The sequence below is a fragment of the Astatotilapia calliptera genome, chromosome 11, assembly GCF_964374335.1.
Source record: "Astatotilapia calliptera chromosome 11, fAstCal68.1, whole genome shotgun sequence".
NCBI classification, from domain to species: Eukaryota; Metazoa; Chordata; class Actinopteri; order Cichliformes; family Cichlidae; genus Astatotilapia; species Astatotilapia calliptera.
This window is the reverse complement of record NC_137432.1, coordinates 14,138,856-14,149,825: the sequence shown is the minus strand read 5'-3', so window position 1 is coordinate 14,149,825 and position 10,970 is coordinate 14,138,856. Positions and strand designations below refer to the sequence as shown.

Below are 10,970 nucleotides of genomic sequence, written 5' to 3'. Positions count from 1 at the left end.
CTGAAATGGTCACGTTTATCTTTTCAAAACTCAATTTCTCTTGAATGCAGCATAATTAAATAAAGTTTTTGGTGGGTATATTCATTGTCTTGAAAAGTCACAAACTAATTCAAGTGTTTCAAATTAACTTCTTTTTGGTTTCATGATGTTGAGTGCATATATCCACAACATTTCTCTGAGTCAACTTCTTTAAAAGGACCCCTCCATGAAAACGTGTTTTAACCTTGACGTTTTTTCATTTCATGCCAGTTTAAGAATCAGAGCTCCAAAAACACAGTCGTTTTTTTTATTTTTTTGGACTGTTTTTAGAGTCTCAAGGTTGGCGGTCTGATGATCTGATAGGTTTTCTGCTTAGTGTCAGCTACATTGCTTCCTGTGTTCTTGAGGCTAGATATACCCTTGAAAAAAAAAAACACCATAAAAACCTATATCCTTATTGGGCTTTACAAGGATGAATTAACATATTATCAGACTGATTTTAAATAGTAAGTAAAATTGGGTGTTTTGTTGTCTCATGCTGTCAGCTAACAGTACACGACTGTCTTTAACACCTTAATGAATAGTTAAGTTAATTTAGCAGCATTAGTGAAAGCAAATGTCTTAATTACAAACAGTTCAGATGAAAATCCTTCATGGATCTGAGCTCTACCAGCCATGTGGACCCACTTTGTCTCTATAATGGCAGGAGAAACAGTTTGAGTAATGTGGAATGGCTCTGTAAGTGTCCCCTGGTAAAATGATCTTCTTTACTCTCCTGCAGCCCCAGTCAATGACAACGATTAGCTATAGCCTCCAGTGCTGACTTTATCCTCAAGGTTAGATGTAGCCTAGAGCCTATACAATTGCAATGGAACAGAGAATTGTTTGATAAAAAAAAAAGTTGAATTATTGTTGAATTTATCTCAATTTTGTGGATTTTAAGACAGTTAGTAAGACAATATAAATGTAAAGCCTATTTTGTCAGGATAAGAAGTAAATGGTAAACATATGATCATGTGAATAACTGAAAATACAGTGGCAACATTTTGATGACTGAACATTCACAGGAAAAAATACCATACTAGATTTCCCAGATTAATATAAAATACATGATAATTTCAGGATTATTCAGAATTATGTGTGAGTTTATGGTTTGACAGAGCAACCAAAACCATCAGCCTAGTCCATAGGAAGTTGTAACACATTATTTCAACTATTTTTTGAAATGTCATTTACTACTAATACTAATAGATAACAGATTGTTTCTTAAATAGTCAATGAAAAAACACTATTTAAATACTCACATGTACCTTGTTCCTATATTTTTAAAATATTTTGATGGAAAAAGTCTTAATTTGAGTATTGCAAATGCAGTTAAGTAATAAAGATGCCCTGGCTCCTTTTGCACCCTTTTCTTACCCTTTCCTCAACTCCTCTCTGCTGCACTCCGCATCTCCTACACTCTGCCTTTCTCTGACTCCCACTCTACTCCTCCACTGCCCCCTCCTCCCTTTACTGTATCCCCTCCATCTCTCTTCTCTCACCCTTTCTCCCTCTCTTTTCTATGCCTCTCTATCAGGAGAAGAAGAGAGGCTCCCCAGAGGGACTGTGGTTCGTTCCCGCTGCCGCCTACACTGGCTTAATGAGGAGCCTGCGGGAAGGGGTGAGTGTCTCTGTGTATGTCTGCATGTGTCTGTTTGTCTGTGCCTGTGTAGCTGTGACTAAGTCTCTCTCACTGTGTGTGTGTGTGTGTGTGTGTGTGCGCAAGAGTGTGTGGCAGGGGATCCCTGTGAACTGTAATGATGAGGCAGCTGTGGGGGCCTAAAGCGTTGTTTGCCAGCTGCAAGTCAAGGGCATGCAGAGCAGTCACACACACACACACACACACACACACACACACACACACACACACACACACACACACACATGTGCGCATTCGCACTCTTACCTGCATCAAACACAACCCTTTACTGCTCAGCAGTCTGACCTCAGCAGCAATTAGGACCCTCCAGACACACATATACAGTAGATGGAGCAGAAACACAAGTAGAAATGTAGATACTTCTTTCCTTTTTGCAATTTTTTCTTTCACTTTTTTCTTTTTCTGTCTTATTTCATCCCTTTTTCTTACTTTGCCAGTTTAAATTACTGTTTTGTTTTTAAAGTGAACTTATAAGACTGTAGTTGATTTAACACTAAAATAAAGATTAGAAATGGGCTTGTGCTTTTTGAAGCATGTCTATTAAGAAATTGCTCCCACATCACATAAAGAAATATACAGTGTTTTTCTTTCTAGTATTTTTACACGGTGACCTTTTCCCACGGATTAGGGACACATTTGGTAGACAGTGATATACAGTGAACAGGTAAAAGGAAAGAAGGAGATGGATGGATGTTGTTTTGTCTCTCAGGTGCAGAAAGGGTCTTGCTGTGGTGGCCCACTATAGCAGAATGAATATAGATGAAACCGGTCTGCACAGTTGTCAGCTAGTACCTACTGTTGCTTCATTACCACTGGGAGTGTAGGGGGGTAGATGAACAGAGAAGAGGTGCGTGTGCGTGTGTGTGTGTGTGTGTGACAGGAGCGAGGAGAGGGGTGTAGGGGAGGAGAGAGAAGGTTGACTTATTTATCATTATTGAGCTGAGAGAGTATGCTGATGGAAACACACACTACTCACACACAGCCTTAGGGACCAGACACTCATCCTAAGACCCAACCTGCCTCACTCTTTTTCCATCTCTCCCTCTCACACTCCATTTTCTCTCTCCTCCCAGTCTCCCTTTCCCTGACGAGCTGTTTTTCCAGTAGAATAATATTTGTCATCACGTTACAGAGCTGTCTATTTGGGCGAACTTTGTCTCATGGGTTTTACAATTATTGGAGAGATAGTGGTCACATTATATGGTTGGATGTTTGAGATACAAATCCTTGTTTGGGCACCTATGGGCAAAATACTTGTTTTGTTGCTTTATTTTCTTTTACTTGTTAAACAGTAAAACTTGATTAACAATTTCAGTGAAGCACTAAAACGTGTTGAATAGGTTGAGAACTGCCATGGGCTTTCTAAGCAATTGACTGAGGAGCTTTAAGTTAACTGATGTTTATAAATCAAGTTAAGGCTATATTAAAACACCTCCATATTATAATTTCCAAAATCTTTAATAAGGTCCTCTTAAGGAAAACTGTGAAAATGAAAAAAATTGCGGTTCATTGTGGTTGCAGTAAGCTTTAGCAGTATTTTTCCACCATGCAGAGATGATGCACCAAAAAAAGTCATTAGGAGGAAACTTTACCAAGTACCCCATCACAAATGTCATGATGAAGAATACAAAGCCACATCTGGTTTAGATGTTGCTTTAACTTCAGGTTGTGCACAGATGAAGTTTCTATCTTAGCTCTTTCTCTACAACTTCTAAAAGTAGGTTTAGAGAAAAAAAATGATGCAGAATTTGACCATGAGATTTAAAGCATCCTCCTTTTTGGGACAGTTAGTGGCATATGAAATATTGAATGGATATAGAAAACAGTTCCACTAAATATCAGAAGTTTTGGCTGCAATTGTACTCCAGTTAGTCACGTAAAGGCCTGGCAAAAACAACACAAATCTGACATGAACTGTTTAAATATAAGCAAACTAGAGATTTCTGAATGACCTTTGCAGTCTGTTTAACTATGGGAAGAGCTTAAGCCTGCCATGTGAACAAAATAAGCTAAAAATTGAAGTGTTTAATGGCTTAGCTGCGAGAAGGTTGATGGAGAGAGAGCTACAACAGGCTATTGAGTAAAGTTGAATTTTGCTTGACAGGGGTGACCTGTTAACCCATGATGAAATAGCCAAAAATAGAGAGTACACGCACCCCATATAAAAGAATGAGCTGCTCCCATGGCATCAGTGTTGTCTTAAATGTCAAAAAATGTGAATTTAGATCTAGACAGATGGTCTCTATTGATTTCTTTAAGGTTTATTGAATCCCTTACCCTAAGGAAAGCAAAGTGAAGACAATATGAGACTAGCTGACAATTCTGTCACATATAAGGCTAGATTTGGTCCAGTTTTTATATAAAAATATTGATCAGTATAGCTAATTCGTTTTTAGATGAAATATTTTTAGTAGCTAAGGCACAGAGCCAATTTGTTGGTTTTGTCAGTAGAGCGATATGGTGGAGGAAATGGGGACTGACAGAAATGAAGAAAGAAGGATCAGTGTAGTGGGGAAGGGGGTGGAGATGGCAGGGAGAAAGAGAGAAAGTTGTAGTTGGACAGGGGGAGTGGATGGCATGGAGTGAAAGGCAGGTTTCCAGGCCAGACTGAGCTACAGGAAATTATTTATGAGTCTGAACAAGATGATGCTTCAACTGCCTAAGATGAAAAGTGTATGTGTGAATATATGTGTGCGTGTGCGCGTGTGTGCAAAAAAAGTGATGTGTGAACAGTATTGCAGTGATAGAAGCCACGGGGCCAAAGGCAGAACTCCCCCTTACACACATGGATCCTTACATACAAACATACATACACACAGCGGTGGTGGGCCTATTAATGATTTAACACTATCTTCCACAAAGGAGAGGAGACCAGAGGGGGATGTCGTGGGCCCTACCCTTTTGTCTAACATAGGATGACCATTGTATATGCATGAACACACACACACACCTAGCGTTAATGTTAGTAAATGTGTTATATAATAATGGATACTTACTCATCGTATTCTTCAGAATCCTTTTTTAGAATTAATCCCCATTTTTAATGAACAAAAAATGAAGAAAAATAGGCCAACATATGACGGAGTATAACTTAAGTTTATATTATCTTTACTTTTTTTCCCCTTTGTCTAAGAAAAACAATAATGTATAATCGAGCCTTTAACTCTTTTGGGGTAAAAAAAAAAAAGGTTTGAAATTTGGCACAGTGATTTAGGGCACTCCTTGCTAGCTTTACAATTAGATGGAAGGTTCCTGCCTGAGTAAAAGGATCCAGATGTATCTACCTGAAATTAAAAGCTTGCAATTAAAAAAAAGTAATGTATTTTTAATGACCAATAGTTCTGCCTTAAGCACAATTAGAAACAAACACAATCTGACTTTACTAACAACATACAGAGATGTACATCTCAGTCTTTGGATGAATACACTGAATAATTACTCAGATCTCAGTCTGGAAAATCGATCCCTCCATTTATCCATGCATCCATCCATTTTCTGCTACTGCTGCTAGTAGCTAGTAGTAGTAGTCGAGTCTACGAGGCGTAGTTTAAGCAGAGAAACCCAGATCTTCGTCTCTCCACCTGGGAACACTTTGAGGTTCCCAGGTCATCCAAGAGATGTTCTCCAGCATGTCCTGGTCTGCTCCAGTGCCTCCTGCTGACAGAACATGTCTGAAATTCTTCATCTCATTTCTTTGGTCAACACTCAGCACTTATAACTACTGAACATAGCTCAACTGATAAATGGACAGCTTTGATTTTACACTTGGGTCTCCCTTCACCATAACAGCCTGGCACAGTGTTGGTACTTAAGAAACTCAACAACCCTCCACTTAGGCTACTCAGTCTCAACTTGGATTGGTCACTCTGACTTGTCTTACTTTGCAAAAAATGAATAATCATCTTTTTCAGTAATTCTGTTGTTGATTTTAACTGTGAGCACATGCTTGCTTCGATATGTAGCATTTCCAGCTTTCTGAATCCTTATTATGCTTCTTCTAAGGCCCTGTCAGGTATGGCTCTTGAGAAGACTAGACTTTCACAAGACACACTGTAAGACTTTTTTTTAAAGTCTCCTTTAACTGGAGGATCTGACTTCAAGTAGCTTTGGGAGAAATCATTAGCATAGAGGTTCTTTTGCTTATCCCAGTCTGGACCAAGAGATTTCTATGTTGTTGCTGGGATGAAGCTCATGTGCCAAGTTGAGATGGTGTCTCACTGAATTGTAAAACTGCCAAGGAAATGTGCATCTTCATGTTTTTTTTTTTTTGTTTGTTTTTGGTTTTGGTTTTTTTTGGGGAAGGAAAGGAAACATTTTTGCTTCCTGTTTGACTGAAATCTCATGAAACTCACGATTGAAACTCACCACACCACAGTGGGTCTGATTGGTTTCGCTAATAGTTCTTTACATAATTATTAGGTAAAACATATGTTTGAGTTTTAGCAATGATGTACCGTTGGCTTCATTTGATCAAGTGGAGTTCAGAGCACTACTTCAGTTCATGCAATACTTAATTTTCTTTACAAAACCCCCCCAAAACTTTAATTAAATTAAATTATTTGCATGGTTATATTTATTTATTTATTTTCAAGTTTTGGCAAAATTGGCAGAGATACCCAGCCAGTCAAATTTGGCACAAAGCTGTGAGATGAGAAGTAGTATCTTCAAATTTCCTTTTGTTGACATAAAGGTGAAGAAAATTGTATGATTTGACCATTTGGAGGTGCTGCAACAAGCGTCCCCATAACATGCTTCCATCCAGGCTATTAACCGGATCAAGTTGCCTCAGTGACAGTGGCCTATTGAACCTCTTGCCCCCTCCTCAGTGCTTGCAGCTATATTTAATATGTACCGGTATGTTTTTCTTTTTTTTGTGACATATTGGTTTTCCCACCTAATCGGTCCTTTCCCACATCTCTATTACTTGTGCATAAATTTTTTCTCCTGTCAGCTATTTTGTCCAAGTCAGCTTATAAGCCTTTGTTCCTCGATGTTTACCTGTTTGTCTACAAGCCTGTGTTTCTCTTTGGGGTGTTAGATGTGTAGTGTGCGAGGTCAGTAGACAATGTCTGCGTTGCTGCCATGGGGGCTTATTCAAAACCAGGTGCACTGGCTTCTAAAGGATTTTAAATGGAAAGAGAAACCACATGAAACGTGAAAAAGTGTGCTTAAACATGCACAAGATTTCAACTCAAGAAAGTGATTTAGTTTTTCTGATCTGCTTGTCTTTGTACTTCAGACTCAGCAGACAGGTGCAAACATGTTTGGATATAAATCTAATCCACTGATCAACATTTAAAGACAGGGTTTTATTGTTCAGTATCACCCCAGCCTTTGAACTCTTTCATTTGAATTTCTTGTTCTTTTTATTTTGCCAGGGGTTCAAAGCACATAAATCTTTCTGTGGAAAAAGGGAGATTTTTTTTAAAGTTTAAACTACTTGCCATAAAGCCAGTTAGTCATATTGATTTCTGATGAAACCGATTGTTTTTATTTTTGGTAATTCTGAGTTTAAACCTTACAAACTTAAATTCTTATGCTTTGCTTTCCTGTTGCTTGTGTTAGATCTGGCCAATGCACTCCTGGAAAGCTGAATTAATCATCTTAACATTTTGTTTCTTTTATTTTTACAGTTATTATACTGCTATTATACTACAGATCAAAAGAAAACCTTTGGTCTAGCTTTGTAAGTTTTACCCGAGATCATGAATCTATTTTCCCAATAAACTCTGTAACCTCTTCTAAGGTCAGAATCAATTGTATTTTAATCTGTCAATGATTTGGAATTTGTGAAATGTTTTATTCATTTTTGTGCATTTTTACTTTTGGGGGGACAGGACAGTACAGTAGACAAGAAAGGGGGAGAGAAAGTAGGGGGAATGACACACAGGAAATAGCCTGGGGCAGACTTGAACCTGGGCCTCAGCAGGTGAGCCTTATGCCCTCTGGCATGTGGTTCACCTGTTCAACCAGTAAACTACACTTTTTAATTTAACAATAACTAACAATAACTTAAGCAATAGCCGATAATGCTAGAAATATAATTAATATTAGTACATGTTTTGGAATTCAAAGCCCTGTATCTCTGATTTAGTCCAACACAGCAAAAGAGGATACCAGAATATACCAAACACATCCCTGGTGTCTGTAAACTAGAACAAGCAAAGAGCATTGTCTTGTCTTGTCAGCTGAGGTCATGAAGTGAAATTGCAGTGCTGTCATTCCAATTACCAGTATAATGACTCTGGCAGTTGCAACTTGATTCTGAATTTTAATAGCTCATAGAATTATTGATAGAATGAGGCTTAGTATACCACATTTTCCCAACCTAATTATTTCATCAGTTCTTTAACTCAGAACCAAGAAGTTGACATTTTTCTTTTTGAGTGAAATACTATGGCACACACTAAATTGTAACATATGCCTTTAGTAGTCTACCTATAATTGCATCTGTGGTCTCATGTGTTAGAGCATGGCTAATAGTTGATCCCCAGCCCCTCCACATGCCAAACTGTTGTTGGGCAAGATGTCAAGGTGGGGGCTAAATCTATCTTGAGTGCTGCTGTGTGTCCAATGGTGATGCAAGTCATAGTTTGTTACTGACAGACAGTGTTGGGAAGGTTACTTTTAAAATGTATTCCATTACAGAATACAGAATACATGCCCCAAAATGTATTCTGTAACGTATTCCGTTACGTTACTCAATGACAGTAACGTATTCTGAATACTTTGGATTACTTAATATATTATCATGCTTTTTACAACAACGTGAATGTACTATTGCCGTGTGATTTATTACTATTACTGAAGGTCCGCGACTCCGAACTGTAGTAAAGGGACCTCTGACTAATACGGCGGGGTCCCTATCGGCTCGTAGCCGAAAACTAGCTTTACTTTGTTGTGTGGGTCAACTTTACTTGCGAGAGACAGAGAGAGGCGTTGAAAGACTGCTCCAACGGAACTTATTGTTTTCGGAGGGAAACACGAACACGGTGTACAGTCGAGTCTTAATAGCTTGGCTGCAGTGGTTATTATTATATTTACATGCTTCCAGCTCCCGTTTTTCCTCGATGACAACTCCTACCTTTCCACTCCCCTTTTTCTCCCTCCTCGCTCACAGACACATAATGTGTATGGCAGTCCATTCTCCCTGCAACACGGACTACACTGCCCATGATGCTACATTCTTCAGAGCTATGCTTGTAGCATTCTGCCTGTTAGCTTAGCACAACAACAACAACAACAACAATGAAAAGGCGCTCTCTCACCCAGGAAACACACAGTCGCAGAGAGAGAGAGAGAGCGTCGCCCTGTAACCATGGCAACCGTAGCGCTGCCGCCTGGAACAACAGAACGTAGCTGTCAAACAAAACCCAAACAGTCCTGACCCGCGACAAAATGAAACAGGAAAGTACCGCAGTGTAATCCATTTATTTCAACAAAGTAACTGTATTCTGAATACCACCTTTTTAAACGGTAACTGTAACGGAATACAGTTACTCATATTTTGTATTTTAAATACGTAACGGCGGTACATGTATTCCGTTACTCCCCAACACTGCTGACAGAATATATCTGAGGTTACGTTTACAAATATGGATTAGCTTTACCTCTCTGTCTTGGAGCTACATATACAGTTGATGTTCTTTGAACAGCAGTTACCGCTGGAAGAATAAAGCAGTTAATCTGCTCCTCCTAGTGCTTGTAAAGACTGCAGTTGAAGTCATAACTCTCTGAGACTTCAGTCAGTTTCTAAAAACCTTGTTGTGTTGCATGTGCCGTACATATATTTTCAGTATATACCTAAAAAAAAAAATACTAAAGGATTGAACTTCACCGTGTAAATCGTAATAGTATTATTCATATCAGATAGTATTTAAGAAAATTGCTCACAAAACATTTTGTATCTTGGACATCAATACAAGCAGGCTTGATTGCATCTAAGCACAGTTTCTACAAATGCTGAGCTACTGTCTATTTGTAACTTCCAAATTCTCACCTTACTCTGCTGATCATTTATAAGTGTTACAATATTTGGCATCGCAAAATGCCTTAAGGGATTTTTTTCCCATTATTTTGTTTTTCTTTTAGGAGGCGTGATGCAAAAGTCATTTTAAATGGAGGGTGACGCCTCCTTTATATCTTCTGCTTGCCTCATGAAACTAAGTGGTGATGGGATGGTGATAAGTGGTGATATAGTTCCAGATTTTAAAATACATTAGGCTCGGCCATAGGTATAGCTCTGGTATATAGTTCTTACTCTACATTTGAAAAACAAATCCCTAGTATATCTTTTATTGTCTCACAAGTGGCAGCAGTAGCATTAAGGAGGGTGGATTACCTTGAAGAGTGCACAGTAAATTAACCCCCCACCAATATGCTGTCTGATCTTTGTGGAAGTCACAATTACAAAAGCAGTGTGATTACTCATTTAACATACAAAGCACTGTACTCCTCATGTCTTCACTGAACACATTGAGCTATTACTAACAGTACAGGCCTGAAAGGGGAAAATTAACTTTAGTCGGTGGTAGAACCTCCTTTAGCAGCAACAACCTCAATCAGACACTTCCTGTAGATATTTCCACAACAATGAGGAGGATCTTGGGGCCATTCCCATTACGGCCTGTCTTAGCTGAACAACCTTCATGTGCAGAAGATGTCAGTCAGTTAAAATCAGGGTACTGACTTTAGGTTAATGTCTAGTTGCATCATTTTGTTCTCATAATGCTCCATCCACCATGGTTCACAGTTGGGATGATATTTTGGTGATGGTGTGCGTCTCCTTTTTTTTTCTTCTCCATACATGATGTTATACATTTTTGTCTCAGAGTATCAGCCTAGAGGTGTTTGGAAAAAAATGGAAAGCAGTGATTTGACAAACACTAGTTACTTTTGTGACTTTTTCTTATTTAAAACAATTTATTTATTTATTTATTTTGTTATAGGAGTTGGTGATATAGTCTTCTGATCTCATTTACCTAATTGAAACACCCAACTCTAAATAGCTTCTGGAGAAATTGTTTACAGAGTGGTTCATATTCCAGCCTGACCATCTTATGACTCCATATGTTCAAAGACATGACAAGTAAAAGTGTGTTTCTTTAGTTTAGTCTTGTTAATGCTTGTTAACCCTTCAAGCTCTTTTCTGAACAGTTTCCATCATATTACGGGCCTCTTTATACAGTGGGGCAAAAAAGTATTTAGTCAGCCACCGATTGTGCAAGTTCCCCCAACTATAATGATGACAGAGGTTAGTAATTTGCACCAGAGGTACACTTCAACTGTG

General features: G+C 38.5%; 1 protein-coding gene across 3 annotated transcripts in view; it reads left to right on the top strand.

Moving 5' to 3' along the window:
- The window catches only part of ulk4 (unc-51 like kinase 4), a 102,234-nt gene that overhangs the window by 30,305 nt on the left and 60,959 nt on the right, over positions 1-10,970 (top strand). For all 3 annotated transcript variants that reach the window (XM_026185486.2, XM_026185490.2, XM_026185485.2), the window contains one exon: positions 1,559-1,642. In XM_026185486.2, coding sequence (XP_026041271.2) covers positions 1,559-1,642 — 84 coding nt within the window. The remainder of the gene's footprint in view (positions 1-1,558; positions 1,643-10,970) is intronic.